The 16,548-nt window shown below is 30.2% G+C and overlaps 2 protein-coding genes across 2 annotated transcripts; both read left to right on the plus strand.

The window, feature by feature from the left end:
• Nucleotides 1–1,955: 1,955 nt before the first annotated feature.
• LOC114414465 (BEL1-like homeodomain protein 7) lies at nucleotides 1,956–5,940 on the plus strand. The gene is made up of 5 exons (XM_028378737.1): nucleotides 1,956–2,413; nucleotides 2,674–3,896; nucleotides 4,480–4,856; nucleotides 4,966–5,026; nucleotides 5,208–5,940. Exons 2-5 carry the CDS (start codon nucleotides 2,994–2,996, stop codon nucleotides 5,535–5,537), a joined length of 1,671 nt encoding a protein of 556 aa, XP_028234538.1. The 5' UTR covers nucleotides 1,956–2,413; nucleotides 2,674–2,993; the 3' UTR covers nucleotides 5,538–5,940.
• A 7,375-nt stretch (nucleotides 5,941–13,315) lies between these two features.
• LOC114414045 (26S proteasome regulatory subunit 10B homolog A-like) lies at nucleotides 13,316–16,131 on the plus strand. The gene is made up of 11 exons (XM_028378413.1): nucleotides 13,316–13,406; nucleotides 13,491–13,604; nucleotides 14,231–14,370; nucleotides 14,471–14,513; nucleotides 14,762–14,886; nucleotides 14,957–15,043; nucleotides 15,138–15,224; nucleotides 15,314–15,451; nucleotides 15,566–15,757; nucleotides 15,848–15,946; nucleotides 16,037–16,131. Exons 1-11 carry the CDS (start codon nucleotides 13,316–13,318, stop codon nucleotides 16,082–16,084), a joined length of 1,164 nt encoding a protein of 387 aa, XP_028234214.1. The 3' UTR covers nucleotides 16,085–16,131.
• Nucleotides 16,132–16,548: the final 417 nt, after the last annotated feature.

Below are 16,548 nucleotides of genomic sequence, written 5' to 3' on the forward strand. Positions count from 1 at the left end.
AATTTATGTATAAATTATATTATAATTAAATCCTTTTAATTATATTTTCTACTTATAATAAATAATTTAAATTGTCCTATAAATTCATTTTAATTATTATTTATAAAGATATTGAATTTTAATTTAAAATAAGAAAATAAGACGTTAGATGTACCTTTAAAGAAAAGAAGAAAGAACTCAATGAATATAACTTAATTGATGACACACAATATGTTTGTGGAAAAAAAATCTGAATTTGATTTCTCACATAATATATTCTTGGGGAATGACGATGAATTTTAAGTGTAACTAAATTTTAGACTAAATATTAATCTCATAGACAATGCCAAAGTTTATAAGAATACCTTAGGATTCCATTGACCGACCATACTATATAATTACTTTTTTTGTTTTTGTAGTTCTGGTTATCGTCATCATCATTATTACTATCACCGAGTCATTATTATCGTTCTCGTGATTTCCACTTCATCATATTTGTCCTTACTATTTATCCATTACCATAAACCATCGACATTATCATTAATATTGTCTCACTATCATTATTCCTATCACCATCTTTAGCTCATCCTAGTGTCACCACTATTATTGTTACCCTATCCTAGGGATAACAACAAGACAGACACAAATATGATTAATAATTATATGTCTTGTTAGAAAAAAATTTATCCAATTATTCACCATGAAATCACTCAGAAATTACTTATGATTTTTTTATATATATTCGCATGTATCGATGGATATTTCTTTATAAAAAAAAAAGTATTGGTAAGATTAGTAGTAACACATGGTGATGGAAATGTGGCTTAAGGCATATTATGGCAAGGGATTATCCTTTCATATACTAAAGGGAAGGGGAAGGCAAGCATTTTCTCCTTGACGTACTTGCTAAGGTTAACAAACTCAGGTATTATGATTCCCATCTTTGCCCCATTAATAATCAGATGGTAAAAACATTTGTACTTATTACTTACGAATACTTGTATAAGATACATATTTCATATTGTGAATTTTATCTACAAATATATGTAGGTGTAAATTTTCTTACATCACTACTTACGAACATTACCAATAATTATTGCAATCAACAATGCCTACATCATTGACCATCTTTATCACCTCCAATTCACCCCTCCCCCTCCTACCACCACATCCCACCTCTATCAACCCTCATCACCATAGTCATCACCACATATGGATTAACATTTTTTTACTCAAGCCCAACTTAATTTTTTCTTATGATTACCTATAATTAATCAGGGATGTTAAAACAAAATTTCCAAGCAACAATATTTATAAATATCACAAATTTGTTAGGTTTTATGGAAGACATTATAAAGGTTTTTATTTTTAATGTAAAGTTTATTTTTATAAATATCACACTATTATTAACCAATTAAAAATTAAAATAGGTATGATTTTTAAGTAATTTTTCATTTAAAATTAATAAACTTACTTGCCTAACATTTTTTAATCGGATAAGAATGTAAATTTTGTTCACAGAGTATAAATTATTTTCTCTTTAAATTAATATTCCAGTTAACATTATTGTGTAATGCTTTTACAGATTACTTATTTGTGATTCACACCAAATTTATCAGCGATAATAAAAAAAGGTTACTAGTATATTTTTTATCATTGGTTCTTTTTAAATATGTTTTTTTAATATCACTAGAAAAAAAACACTCACTTTAAACGAGTGTTTCATTTTTATGTAGAGGTTTTTGTTCTTAATTTAATAGATTTTGCAAAAAAATATTAACTAATACTAATAAACAATATATTAAAAAAAACTCAAAAGAGACTCTCATTAAATTGTTTTCAACGAGCCTTGACATAGAAGATAAGATCTATAAATCCAGGTATTTTTGATTAACAAAGGAAGTGCAACTAATCTGTTTTTTTAGTTTCACAGTTTAATGTCCAAGTTTTTTAGTAGTTTGACGTCAAGGCAGTTCATTGTGACGCAAATTGAAGCTTCTCCCAACACCAATCCCAAAGACAGGGCACCATTATGTCTATGTAATATAATGTCAACCCACCTCCACACTGCTCTGCTCTCTCTCTCTCTGTGCTACTTCCCTTTCCCTCCTCACTCCTCACTCCTCACTCTTATCTCTTCTCTTTTCTTTTTCTCTTCATCTTTCTTCCCTTCTCCCCACCTTACAGTCATACACACAACACAACCCAACCCTTTAATATATCAATGAAGCTAGCTAGGCCCCACCTTTTGTCTTTCCTTTCTTTCTTTGTTCTCACTCACTCACTCTTTTTTGTTTCAGATTATGAGATGAACCACTGAACAGAAAACTGCTTCTCTCTCCTTGCTTTAATTTGTACTTCCTTTCAGGTTCCAGCCAAAGACTAGCATAGCATATCTTCTTGTTCTTGGGGTACTTATCCTCTGCAGCCCGGTGTAAGTCCTTGTTATGTGTCTCTTCTCGTTCATGGGATACTCTTTCTTTTACTCATGTTACTTTGTTTTCTGGAATTGAGATGAGAAACCAACTTTTGGTCCTCTCTGCGTCTTTCTCTCTTTGAAATCATCACTGTTAAGACAATTTTACATGAACGTATGTGGACATGTTTAGTGGCTTTTATTTTAAACCTGCTTTGTTTTCCTTTTCATTTTATGCAAATGAGTTTTTATTTTTTTTTCTTTTCTTCTTTTTGAAGCTTAATTCTTATGTGTAATGCCTGGTACGCCCGAGATTGAAGATCTGCTATGGAAGCGTAATGTTGGTGACATGCTAATTGTTATGTTACTGGGAGGCATTCAACTTCTGTTTCAACTTTCATTATTGGACAATCTGAAATTTCAAACTTTGCCGCAACCACCAACTCTGTGACTTCTAGGAATCCGAAAAGTTCAGGCAGTATTTGTCTCATTTGCTTAACAAAATAGATTGTGTGTATAAGTTTGCTGCTTCTACTTATAGGTGGCCCTTAATCTATCTTAGGATTTTCAAACAGTGGGTTTCCACTGTCCTAGAGTTATGGCAACTTACTACACAAGTTCGAGTAATGAAAGGGATGCAGTGCCTATGTTGTGTCTTAGGGAACCTTTGCCTGATTCATATCCCGAGACACCAATTTTGCCGAGCAATATGTCATTGTATATGAACTCTGGATCATATTCAGAAGCATTGTCCGGCAATTCTCAGCCGCAAAACAATTGCTTTGTGATTCCATCACCATCAGTAGGTGCATCACATTCCACTCCTGAACAACAAGAAATCTTGGCCAATATTGGTGGGTTCCAAACCGGGGTTCATGATTTCAGTGCATGGAGGGAGGGTAGAAGTGAGATGCTAGTCAGACAAACTATGGATGGACAGAACTTACAAGGTCAGGGATTATCTCTCAGCCTTGGAACCCACATACCCTCAGGAATTCAAATGCCTTCTATCCATGATAGGAATCACAGGCCAAGTTTTGATTCATTTTTGGGTACTAATCCATCAAGTTCGGGCAACGAGGCTGCCTACCAAAAGGGTTCATCTAGAGATGAGGGTATGAGACATTCTGAAAATCTTCCACCTGGCTTACCTGAAGCTAATCAAGATTTGGACAAAGCGGATTTTTCAATTCATAGAATGTCTAGTGTTGGAAGAACAGTTCCTAGCTTCAAATACCTCAAGGCAGTGCAACTACTACTTGATGAAGTTGTTGACATCCGAAAAGCTATTAAAAGACCTGTTGTGAGAAGTTATAGCACACATGAGAACTCTAAGAAGAATTCTAATGAGGATGATGAGCAACTAGAAAATGACAGGCCTTCTGCAAATGGAGTGCCTAATTCTCAAGCTTCAACTAGTAAGACCTCTTGTGAGCTTTCACATGCTGAAAAACAAGATCTGCACCACAAGTTAACAAAGCTTTTGTCAATGTTGGACGAGGTAAGACCTATTTATGTAGATTCCCATACTTCTGTAACTCCGATTTCTTCAAACAGTTGACCCTAACAATACATATCTTTAAAAGAAAATGTAGATTTTCTCAGAGTTATGAGTCGCTGTAACCTTCCCTAATTTGAATATTATAACTCCATCTCTCCTGTGTTTATGTTCATGTGTGTCAGCATTTGGTAAATTATTGCATGCTAAACTGTGATAATGGAAATTGAATTTCTTCCCATTACAGCGCATAATTTATGTTTGTTCTATCCTGTATATTGATCATCATTTTAACAGTGGTTTAAGCACCATAAAGTATGAAAAAGGAATATGTTGAAGTGATACAAGTGCAAATATTGGATCTATTTTGTTGATAATATCTTTTATGACTGATATCTATTTGAAAAAAAAAACTCTCCTGGTATGTGATACTGAAAATAAGATGATCTGGGTAGAACTAATTGTTATCGGGTGCCAATTTTATAGTTAAATCTATAAAGTTGATAGAGTCACCTAGACTAACATACATTCTGCTCTTCTTTATAGCAACAATATAGTTTTAATGGCTTCCTGTCAATTGCTGTAGGTTGACAATAGGTACAAACAATATTATCAGCAGATGCAGATTGTGGTGTCATCATTTGATGTGGTAGCAGGATGTGGAGCAGCTAAACCATACACAGCCCTTGCTCTTCAAACCATTTCATGCCATTTCCGGTGTTTGCGTGATGCAATCACTGGTCAAATCAGTGCAACACAAAAGAACCTTGGAGAGCAAAATGCTTCTGGAAGTAACAAAGGAGTTGGAATGACAAGACTAAAGTACATGGACCAACAAATCCGACAACAGAGAGTTCTTCAGCAGCTTGGCATGATGCAACATGCATGGAGACCACAAAGGGGGCTTCCAGAAAGCTCTGTTGTAATTCTTCGCGCTTGGCTTTTTGAGCATTTTCTTCATCCGTAAACCCTTACATATCAACCTTGGTTTTTTTTTCTTTCTTTTTTGTAATTTTTTGATCCATGATCATTGTGGTTATTTAATCTAATTGACATTTTCTATTTTTCACAGCTATCCAAAGGATTCTGATAAGATCATGCTAGCAAAACAGACAGGTTTGACCAGAAGTCAGGTAGAAAAACAACTAGAATATGATTTTAGCAACTTGATAGTGCTTTCTTGTGTTAATTATAAGATGACAAAAAGTATTTTTTTTTTTCATTTGTTGCTTGAAATTATTTTTTAGAGGAACTCTAGAGGGTGATATTTTTTATGTATTTGCAATGAACACTTTTTAAATTTGCTTGAATTAGGTCTCAAATTGGTTTATAAATGCGCGTGTGCGTCTATGGAAACCTATGATTGAAGAGATGTACAAGCAAGAGAATTGTGATGCTGACATGGACTCAAGTTCTTCATCTGAAAATGTGTCCAAGGTAACAAAAAGTGATGTCAAGACCTCCAATGATATGGGTGATGATTGGCAGCACTGTCAAAGTCCAATAGTAGCCGATACAAATCACATTGGTGGACAAGCTAAGGACCTTAGACATGATCAGGCTCTTGATACAGAAATTATGTCATCCACTGGATTAGCTAGTCTCATAAATGGAGTTCGTGGGGTTGAAACTGAACATAGGTAAGTAATGCAAAGGCGAAAATTGGATGATTATGGTTTCTTCTCTATTGACACAGTTGTTCAGTCTGATGGAGCTACTAATGAGAGGTTCGTGTCAGTTGGTCCAACATGCAAAATGTCAGAGTTTGAGAGGTTCAAGTCAGGAAGTGGAGTGTCTCTAACATTGGGTTTGCAGCATTGTGAAGGAGGTAATTTTTTGCCTGGTGAGACCCATCTCAGTTTGGTTTCCATGACAACAGAACTTGAGTGCATCGGTGCTGGAAACCAGCAACAAAGGTTCAATTCACCATTTCACCTCATATTAAACATCAAACTTGCACACTGGACACGAACTGCTAGTCCAACGAAATATTATATTTAAATGAGAGTGGATTTGGTAGGTATAAAACTTGTATGATTTTTTAATCTTTGCCGCCTTCGTTGAGTTAAACAAATTTCATACTTCCTTTGATTTTTTTTATTATTTTAAAGTTAAAATCTTTTAAGTTATCATTTTCTACTTTTTCTTTTATAAATTTGAATCAACTAAATTATTTTAAAACGTTTTTCTATTCAAAATTCATCAATGAAAACTTCAAATTGTACTAAAAAAATCAGTTTTTCCCTCTTTAAACCCTTATCTCATTTTCTATAATATCTTTCAAATTCGATCAAATATTTATTAAACTTATAAATTTTAAAGTTATTTCATATCTCAAATTCATCGTAAATCTTCAAATATTTAGATAGAAAACGAGAATTTGATATTTTTAAATAGATTTTTTTTCCAGATGAATGGATTTTGCTTGATTTTTAAAAATAAAGGAATTAATTGACTAAAAAAACTTCAGAGGATCAAAATTGCACATAATATAAATTAAAGGAACTAAAGATAAAGTTAAAATAAAGGATAAATTTCATGGCAAGACAAAAATTATATATTACAAGTCCATGACAATCATTGAATTGGGATAAAAAATTGTATAGCAATTTTGCTTTAACATTAAAATTGGCTTATTCAGCAAAAAAAAAAAGGCTTATTCAGCAAAAAAAAAAAAAAATTGGCTTAAATATATACACATGGGCATAGGAGGATGGGATCGATGTGGGAAATAAGTAGAGTGATCATATGGAATTTCAGCTAGAAAATTAATGTCCTACACGTTGACGTATGGGGTAGTTAATTGAGTGCAACTTGGTGCCCTTCGGCATGGATAAGGAGCAAGGTTGAGCAATTCCTTCCTGTGAGAACGTTTCTTCGTTTTCTTTGCATCAGCATGTTCTGGTTTCTTCAGATCCTCCACGCAATGTACATCTTCCATGCAAACAAATGATCTTGATTTTCCCGAGTAATACATTGACAATCCTGATCTCCTGGGCAAATAGAGTCACAAACTAAACTCTAACAAGGATAATTTAAAATTTAAAATTTAAAATTAATTAAAATAAATTAATAGTTCAAAAGTTTTTTTTCAAAAAAAAATTTGCCATCAGGCATATATGCCATGTAATTGAAAATTGTTGATTTTCGTAATAATTATTTTAAAAATCATATCTAAAGTGATTTTTAATTGACCTGTCAGTGTGAAATCTTTTATACTAAGACTGCATCAAAATTAAACTAAAAAATATATAAACAAATGAAAAGAAACATGGACTTTTTTTTTGGTAGCTGAACGCTCTTACTTTGGTGGAAAGCTGGTTCCAAGTGAACCCATGTTGAGTATCAAACTGTCAATTTCTTGCTCCATATTGCCGAGAGGGAAAGAAAGATTACCCAACGCTGAATTGTGATTGTGAGAAAAATGATGTGAGAAGTTCATTCGTCAAGAATAGGATTTGGTTTCGGGTTCAATAAATATGGGTAGGTTTTGAATAAATCTTCACCCATTATGTTTGGCCTGGTGTATATAGATGACACATGACAGGGTTATGACCACATCCTTGTCTACACTTCCTCTTGATCATTCAAGATGCTACTATTTTTTGGATGAATGCATGTAAGTAAAGCTCTACCCTTCTTTCTCTTTTCTCCTTTTAGCATGTTACTAGACCACCATTCACATGTGCAAATAAAAATATAGACCAATAAAGTATGGGAAAGAAGAGGAGGGTAATACAACCATCCATTTCAGAGAGGAAAGAGAGAAAGATTTGGACAATGGTCAATTGGTCATGTCACTCATGTAGTGTTTAATTTCAAAGGCATTATATATTTAATGGAAAAAAAATGCTTAGTTGCACAAATCTAAACGCATGAAAATTAAAACATCAAAGTTACATTGATTTAAGTGGAATTGAGTTTAGATATATCTCTTAACTAAAGTCTTATGGATATAAATAAGCATACAAATATTTTTAAATTTTGATATTTTGTTTTTCACTTTTTAAAAAAATCTGTAATTTAATTTTTCGTTTTTAATTTCAGACTTGATTATATATTTTTTAATTTTTTTTAATAAATTAAGTTTGTTAACAAGTAAATAATTAAAAAAAATACATGAATAATAAATAAATATACATGTGTCCATCAACGTTTACAGAGTATATAAATTAACATTTGAAATTGATCATAAAAATCAAAATTACATTTTTTTTAAATAGAGACAAAATGTAATTAAAAAATGAAGGACCAAAATTATAAATTTTTTAAAAGTAAATAATTAAATATCTTTATTAAAAAATAAAAGAACTAAAACTATAGATTTTGAAAAAATATGAAGACAAAAATTATATTTTAGCCTAATAAAAAAATATAAAAGAGATGAAAGTATTTAATTATTATTTTTAATACCCTTCCTAATTTTTCGTCAAGAAAGAAACCGTTACTTCATGAATCTATTCGTATAGTTTTTACTCATCAAGGTTCATACTAGCAATGTATTTGTTTAGTGCCTTGCCTTATAGTTATTAGGTTAAGGTAAAATTTGGACACTCACAAAAATGAACAGCTTTAAATTATGGATAAAGATTTTCATAAACCCTAATTCGGTGTTACAATCAGAGGGATTATGGGTAAAATACTAAACGAGTAATTTACTTCAATAGTCCAATCTTTAGTATAAAAAAAAATAGCAGTCAACCTAAGCGATCATGTATCGTGGATAGATATTCTAACTAATAGGAAATGATATTAAATAAACAAAGATTATTACAACTTAATTTTGAGATTTTGCATACAGTCTCTTCTTCCATCTCTCTTACCCCTCACCATCTCTCCGGGCTTTCGGTAACAAAAATATCAGAAAAGTTGTAGTTTCATATTCGTCCCTCTCATTTAAATTTTTTAAATATAGATTTTTAAAATAGTATAAATAACTATATTAATTAGAATGCCAATAATCCCACCTATTAAAAAAATTGATATCTTGTCAGTATCAACTATTTAGAAATCACTTTAAATATATTTTTTTAAAAATACTATTATAAAAATTAGCAATATTATTATATATTATAATTTATAATTAAACAGTAATATAGAAATTCTTTAACTCAAAATGCATTCTAATTATTTTTTTATAAAAAAGTATTAGTATAAAAAATCAGTAATGGTCCACCTTAAAATGGGAGAGAGGAAACCTGTAATTAGATTGGATTATTTCTCATGTAACAGAAAAAGATTGATTATTTTTATTGACTTTAATTTGTTTCCATAAAAAATACCCTAAATTATATTTTTAATTTGGAACTCCTATAATATTTTTTTGTAATTTAGTTTTTTTATTAATTGTGCAAACGTCTTCCAATTATTAAAATTAAATAGTTAAGTCCATTGTTAGTTTACGTGACATTATTGGTTTTGACATGGTAAGAAGATTTATAATCGAAAAAAATGATAAAAGGGGTAAAGGTGGGATTAATTAAAACCGATGATCCTTTCATTCTCCATTTTGCGAATTTAATTTCTATTTAATATTCAATCTTTATTATTTATTTTAAAAATTTAAAAACAATATAAATACTATAATATTAAAATAAATAATACTGTATAAATATTGTGGTAGAAAAAGAATAGAAAGGTGAGAAGAAAATGGGATAAAAAAATATGAAAGAAAGAAGTGATTGCATGTTTATATATTAGGCTTAGATATATTTTTCTTTTTCACTGTAAATTATTAAATAGTATAAGGTGTAAATGTATAATTTGACAAAATAATTTATTGTCTTTTTATATCTATCTTAAAATGGAATTTAATAACTTTTAAAATATTAATAATTAAAAAAAATCTTATACCATAATTTAAATTATTTATTATAAATCTAAATTATAATTGACATATAAAAATATTTATTTACTATAAGTATATTCATAATATAATTTATATATTTAAAAATATTTATTAATAAATTTTATTTATACAAAAATAAATATTTATCCTAAATAATAAAAATAGTAAAAAAATAGTTAAGTGTAATTTATCATTGTAAAAATAATGTTAAATAGTTAAATTGGTCTCTGAATATGTGAGACATTGAAAAGTTAATCCCTCAAAAATGAAAATTTTAGATTTAGTCATTGAATATATAAAAAATTATAATAAATTAGTCTTGTAAATAAATTTATAATAAATTAATTCTTAAACTTTTTAATTTAATATCAAATTTTTCTTTAAAAATATAAATTAATCCTTAAACATCATAACTTAATAAAAAAATAATTTTACAAATTTAATGACAAAATTAAATTGTTGTATTATTTGCATATTGAAAACATTAAATTTGTATTTTTTTTATTTTTTAAGAATCAATTTATTATCATATTACACTTTGGAAGACAAATTTTGTTATTTATCCTAAAAACAATTACTAGAAGAAATGAGATTTCTCAAAAGAGTATATATATATATATATATATATATATATATATATATATATATATATATAAAATAGTATATTGATTACTTGAACGTAACTTTCTTGGTGAGGGTATGGCGGCAAGCGAAGTTGTTTAAACATGGTTCCAAATTTATTTGACGAAGATGAAATTAAGAACGACGAGCATTAGCATATCAGAGAGAGTTAGTTAGTTAGTTACGTTGCTCGTTGATGCTGTAGCTGTAACTGTGAGATAATGTCGAGCGAGACACGACGTCGTTCTGCGGTGGTGGCCGTGTATCAAAGAAAGCGTTCCCGTTATCTAACAGGCTGTGCCTTACTCCGAAAAGGTCCCCAACCCGCATTTCTTTTTCTTTCTCTTTTGCATTCAAGTTTTACGTGTTTTCTTTGCTTTTTAATAACTCAAGTTCTTTTATATTCTTTTCAAGTTTTCTGCATTTGATCCGGCAAATTAAGAAACACGGATATTAGTAAATTGATTTAGCATTATTATGTTGTACTCAGGCAGAATGTATTTGTGGGCTGTAAAGAAGAAATTGACGAAAACTGAGGATGATCTCAAATAGTCTTTGCGGAATCGTTGCTGAAGTTCAAGGGTCTTACAAAGATAGCTGTAAGCATAACTAACTTGTTTTCTACCCTTCAAGAGATAAACACTCTGTGCAAGAATAACTTATTTATTGCTTTAACTTGTTTGCTCATTTGGTTGGACTGAGACTATGCTCGTTTTAATAAGTGGAAATGCTAATGTGTGGCGTGAGCAAGTTCTGGTTTCACTTAAATGCACTTTCGCTTTTCTTACTATCATCATGAATTTCATTTTCATTTTCAAATTTGGTCTCACTATTTTAATTGTGCAATTAAAATAGCGGGATTAAATCTATAAAAAAAAAAGGAAAAGAATTGGGAGATTAAATTCAACAAATGACAATAATAAAAAAAAACTACGAATACAATGAAGTCTTTTGATTTTCGGTTAATCAAACACACATAACGTTAATTGTTGTTGCATTTCTGTATTCTTTATATAAATTGTGTTTCATTTGTTAGTCCTCTTGTTAGCTAAGTTGAGAGATTGGTTAGAGACGATCGATTAAGTTTTAATGTGTGAGACCTAAAATAAATATTAAAAGAATTTTTGTTACTTTAAATTAAAGACCTAAAATTGCTACTTGGATGTCATAGTAAATTGGACAAGGAGAAGCTAACTGCAGGGACAAGAGTTGCGCTGCATAATTACGCGGATTCTTCCGCACCAAGTATATTCGGTTGATTAATTAAGTTCTTAATTCTTAAATTTTTGTTCTAATAGTTAAAGTTCTTAAACTTTTAAAAATTTTAATTTTTAATTCCTAAATAAAAATTTAAATTTATTATTTTTTGGATTAAAATGTAATTTTTTAAAAGTTTAAAAATTAAAAATCATAATGAAAAAAATTAAGAGATATTGATCAATCAAACAAAAATTTAGGTATTATAAACTAAATTTTAAAAAAAATTAAGAACTAAAAACTTAATTAACTTTTTTTTTATCATTTATTTATTGTGCTAAATTGACTGATTACTATTCTACGTTAAAATCAAATTGTTGTTGGAAAGTGGCAACCCAAAGGACTTAATTCTGGAGCATGACCCTTTTCATTGTTTTGCAATCTTAAAACGTTCGTTTCATTTTATTTTCCTTTTTAAATTTGAAAACGAAGGAATAACTTCACTGTCCATTCCTTTCCTCATTGCATGTTTGTCGTCGACTAATTATCCTTCCCTGGTGTCCGCTCAGTTTGTCACGTTATAATTTTATATATTGTCTAGCTCAAATTCTATTCAGTGATAAAAGAAAAATACGGTATGGCTTTAGGTGGAAGTAATGTTTATAAGATTTCGTTTGGAATTTTCAGTAAGGATTAAAGTTAAATTGAAGGAGGTGTTATTTAATACACATACACACACATTGTTTCAGTTAATAAGATTATTTTAACGATGATATTTCATAATATTTTACGATGCAAAAATGTATGAATATAAAAAATTTATAAATATAACCCCTCTTTTAACTATATAATTAATATATGAAAAAAATATTGATCTAATTTAATATAAAAATCGTAAGATAGATGTAAAAAAAAAAAAACAAATATATAACTACATGAAATGGAAAAGGAATATAAAAATGTCTTATTTGAAGAAGAAAAAAAGGACTTTTTTAATAAGGAAATCAATGGCTAAAAAATACATAAATAAAAGAAAATAGGGTAATTTCTTCCATTTGCATTTTCTCAAGAATTAGGCGAAGCATTTTCACTCCATTTTATTTCCTGATCATATATCATGACTCTCTTAACCATGCATCAATAATAATATGTGATCATATTCATTCACTTAATTTATTTATTATACTTTCTAGTAGACGCGGGATGTGCAAAATTCATATGTAGGTTTATTTTTTAATTTTCCTTCATACACTATTGACAACTATCGAAAAATTTATCCTCCAATCATCACAAATTACATTTTTATCTCTATTTCTAGATTAAATTTTAATAATTTATTTAAATAAATTATTAATAATTAAAAATAATTTTATATCACAATTTAAATTATTCATCATAAATTCAAACTATGATTTATATATATTTAAAGTATTAATTATTATATAATGTTTATACTTAAAAATGTTTATTTATCATGATTTTAATCATATTAAAATAAACATTCGAGTATAATGAAATTACTGACATAGTAATTGCTATCATTATAAAAACAATTAGTACAAGAAATCAGATTTCTCAACAATAAAAATAAAATATAATAGTATATTTATTACTTGAACGTAACTTTCTTGCTGAGGCGGCAAGCGAAGTTGTTTCAATATGGTTCATCCAAATTTATTTGGCGAAGATGAATATAAGAACGACTATTTAGTAGTTCGTTGATGCTGTAACTGTGACACAGTGAGAGTGTGAGATAATGGACGAAATTTTACGACGTCTTTCTGCGGTGGCCGAGTATCGAAGAAAGTTTTACCTTTGTCAAATAATCCATTACAGAATCCGAGCAGGTTCTTTTTTTGTTTCTTCTTTGAAACTTTTTTCACTTCTTTTTGATATATTCTTTTCAAAGTTTTCTTTCTGCATTTGATCAGCCAAAAGGGTTTTGCGGGATGCAAAGAAGGAATATGCGACAACTCAGTCCCTGAGGAGGGGTGGCCAACTCGTTACTCTTGTTGAAGGGCCTTATAATGATCACAATCAACGCTGTAAGAATAAACTTTCTTTTCTACGTTTCTTGAATCAACACTGTTGTGTGCAAGAATAACTCATTTCATGGTTTAACTTGTTTTCGCTTGAGGCTATCATTGTTTTAATAAATGGAAATGTTAACTGGTTGACATGGAAAAGTTTTTATCTCACTTAATTGCATTCGTTGTGCTTTTATTGTTGCCACTTTTTTTTTCCCGGCCCGCAAATTTGATCCTCATTATTTTAATTATATAACTTTTATTTATTCAATAATTTAACTTCTAATATTTAAAAGAAATGTTGATGATGTAGAAGAGTGTTCCTTGGATGTCAAATGTTATCAAATCAACATTTCGGATAAATATTGCACGTCGAGTAAATAAAAATTGTACAATTAAAATGGTAAAGAACAAATTCATGATAAAAAAAAAATAGAAGATTAAATTTGAAAATTAACAACAATATAGAGATCAAAAGTGCATTAGAATTTTCAGTTACTGAAAACAGGCATACTCTTAATTTTTGCTTTGTTGAATTCTTTTTATAAACTGTTTCATTTGTTAGTCCTCTTGTTAGCCATAAAGTTGTGTGATTTGGTTTGAGATAATCAATCAAGCATTGTATGTGATTTGAATCCTTTCAGTTATAGTAAAATCAAGCAGTGGAGCAGATAGACATATAGTTGGCATTCATAGTAAGGTGGAGAAGGAGAAGCTAGTTCCAGGCACAAGAGTTAGCCTGGATAGGACTACCATGACCATTATGAGAATTCTTCCGCCCCAAGTATATACATCCATCATCTATCTATTGTGTTTGCATGGCTGATTACTATTCTACATTAATTGTTGACATGCATGCTACTATTTTATTCATCATTTCACAGGTTGACCCTTTTGTGTATAACATGCTTCATGAAGACCCTATAAATGCTAATTACTCTGCACTTAGAGAGCTTACAGAACAGATTCGAGAACACGGGGAATCGATTGAACTCCCTCCTGAGCTTAATCTCAAGGTTATGTGTGTGTATATATCCATCATTTATTGTCTTGGGCTGATTACTATTCTACAGTACAATATTGTTGACATGCTAGTTTTATATTCATCATTTGACAGGTTAACTATATTGTGAATAATATAATTGAACTTGAACTTGAAGGAGGGGACACGGGACATGTTAAGTACGCTGCAGTTGGAGGGCTTTCAGATCAGATTCGACAACTCAGGGAATCGATTGAACTGCCTTTAACGAATCCTGAGCTTTTTCTCAGGGTTGGAATTGGAATGAAACTCCCCAAGGTATGGTATGAAACATTTTGTATGAATGACTTAAGATTTATGTTTGATAAAGGAAAATATTCTCAAACAGGGTGTTCTTCTTTATGGACCTCCTGGAACTGGCAAGACATTATTAGCAAAAGCAATTTCCTGCAACGTAGATGCTAAATTCTTGAAGGTTCAACTCTTGTCTTTGTGCTGTGTGAACAAAGTGCTTGATGGGTGTTATAATAAATAAATAAATAAATAAAATATTTTTTTTTTCTTTTCAGGTTGTATCTAGTACTATAATTCATAAATCTATTGGTGAAAGTGCAAGATTAATTAGGGAAATGTTTAAATATGCCCGCAATCATCAGGTATTGAGAACTTGCATTGCATCAAAACAGGATTTTTTTTTCATGCCCTTGTAGAATTGATTTTTACTATTTCCATCCTTTTTGTTTAGCCTTGCATCATATTCATGGATGAGATTGATGCCATTGCTGGACGACGTTCCAGTAACCGCAAAGGTTCTGATCGTGAAATTCAAAGAACCCTCAAGGAGCTGCTTAACCAGCTGGATGGATTAAATCATCTTGAAAAGGTGATTTCCTCTTCTGTGTTCCATGTTCACAATCCTAAGGAGATTCGCACTTGGTTAGAAAGTTGACTACATACATATATATCTTCTTTCTAAATTTGGATGTGTTATAACCAGGTCAAAATAATTATGGCTACAAATAGGCTTGATGTTCTTGACCCGGCTCTTCTTCGTCATGGTCGAATTGATCGGAAAATTGAAATTACATTACCAAATAGGAAGTCAAGGATGGAAATCTTCAAAATCCATGCAGAAGGAGTTACAAAACGTGGTGAAATTGACTATGAAGCAGTTGTGAAGCTTGCTGAGGTAGATTAAGGATACTTAAGAGTTATATGCATGCTGAAAATATTTCTCAATCTTTTCCTAATGGTTTATTCTATTGTATTGACTTTTCAGGGGTTCAATGGTGCTGATCTTCGTAATGTTTGTACTGAAGCTGGTCTGTTTGCTATTCGTGCAGAACGTGATTATGTTATTCATGGAGATTTCATCAAGGTAATGTATTTCCAAGTTGATAACGGAATTTAATGATGGAATTCTATCTGTATTAAATTCTTAATTGTCTTTGTCTTTCTGATCCTTCAGGGTGTGCGCAAACTGAATGAAGCAAAGAAACTGGAATCAAGCCCCTGACCGATACTTAGTCATTCTTTGCAATCTTGTACAGTTTTCATTAACTTTGCAGTTTACTCTGCATTAATCATAGGTTCCGATATCACATTCATCATTTTCTTTTCCTTTCTAAGTTTGAAGTCAAAAGAAGGACTTCGCCGTTCATTGGCTTGTTTGTATAAAAAAACAAAAGTTGTACCGCAAGTTCAAATCCTCATTGTATGTTTTTCGTCGACTACTAGTATATCCTTCACTGTCTGGTGTTCTGCTCAGTTTGTCAAATTTTATCCAGACGAAAAAAAACAATTAAAAATAAAATGCGTCTATCTTTAGGTGGAAAATAATGTTTATATCGTTTGAATTTTTTAAGAATTGAAGTTACTTTGATAATAACTCAACATTTACAGAAAAATTTACAAATTGTATTAATTCGAGGTACCGTACTTTGTCTACTAATTTTATACTTTTCTAATAATAATAATTTT

Source organism: Glycine soja, chromosome 6, assembly GCF_004193775.1.
Source record: "Glycine soja cultivar W05 chromosome 6, ASM419377v2, whole genome shotgun sequence".
Classification (NCBI taxonomy): Eukaryota; Viridiplantae; Streptophyta; class Magnoliopsida; order Fabales; family Fabaceae; genus Glycine; species Glycine soja.

Excerpts from the sequence above, each read along its gene's own strand:
- LOC114414465 (XM_028378737.1), top strand. The coding sequence starts at position 2,994 with ATGGCAACTTACTACACAAGTTCGAGTAATGAAAGGGATGCAGTGCCT. Across the intron at positions 4,857-4,965 it reads TTTGAGCATTTTCTTCATCC|CTATCCAAAGGATTCTGATA; the intron begins GTAAACCCTTAC and ends TATTTTTCACAG. Across the intron at positions 5,027-5,207 it reads CAGGTTTGACCAGAAGTCAG|GTCTCAAATTGGTTTATAAA; the intron begins GTAGAAAAACAA and ends TGCTTGAATTAG.
- LOC114414045 (XM_028378413.1), top strand. The coding sequence starts at position 13,316 with ATGGACGAAATTTTACGACGTCTTTCTGCGGTGGCCGAGTATCGAAGA. Across the intron at positions 14,887-14,956 it reads TTGGAATGAAACTCCCCAAG|GGTGTTCTTCTTTATGGACC; the intron begins GTATGGTATGAA and ends ATTCTCAAACAG. Across the intron at positions 15,225-15,313 it reads AATATGCCCGCAATCATCAG|CCTTGCATCATATTCATGGA; the intron begins GTATTGAGAACT and ends CTTTTTGTTTAG.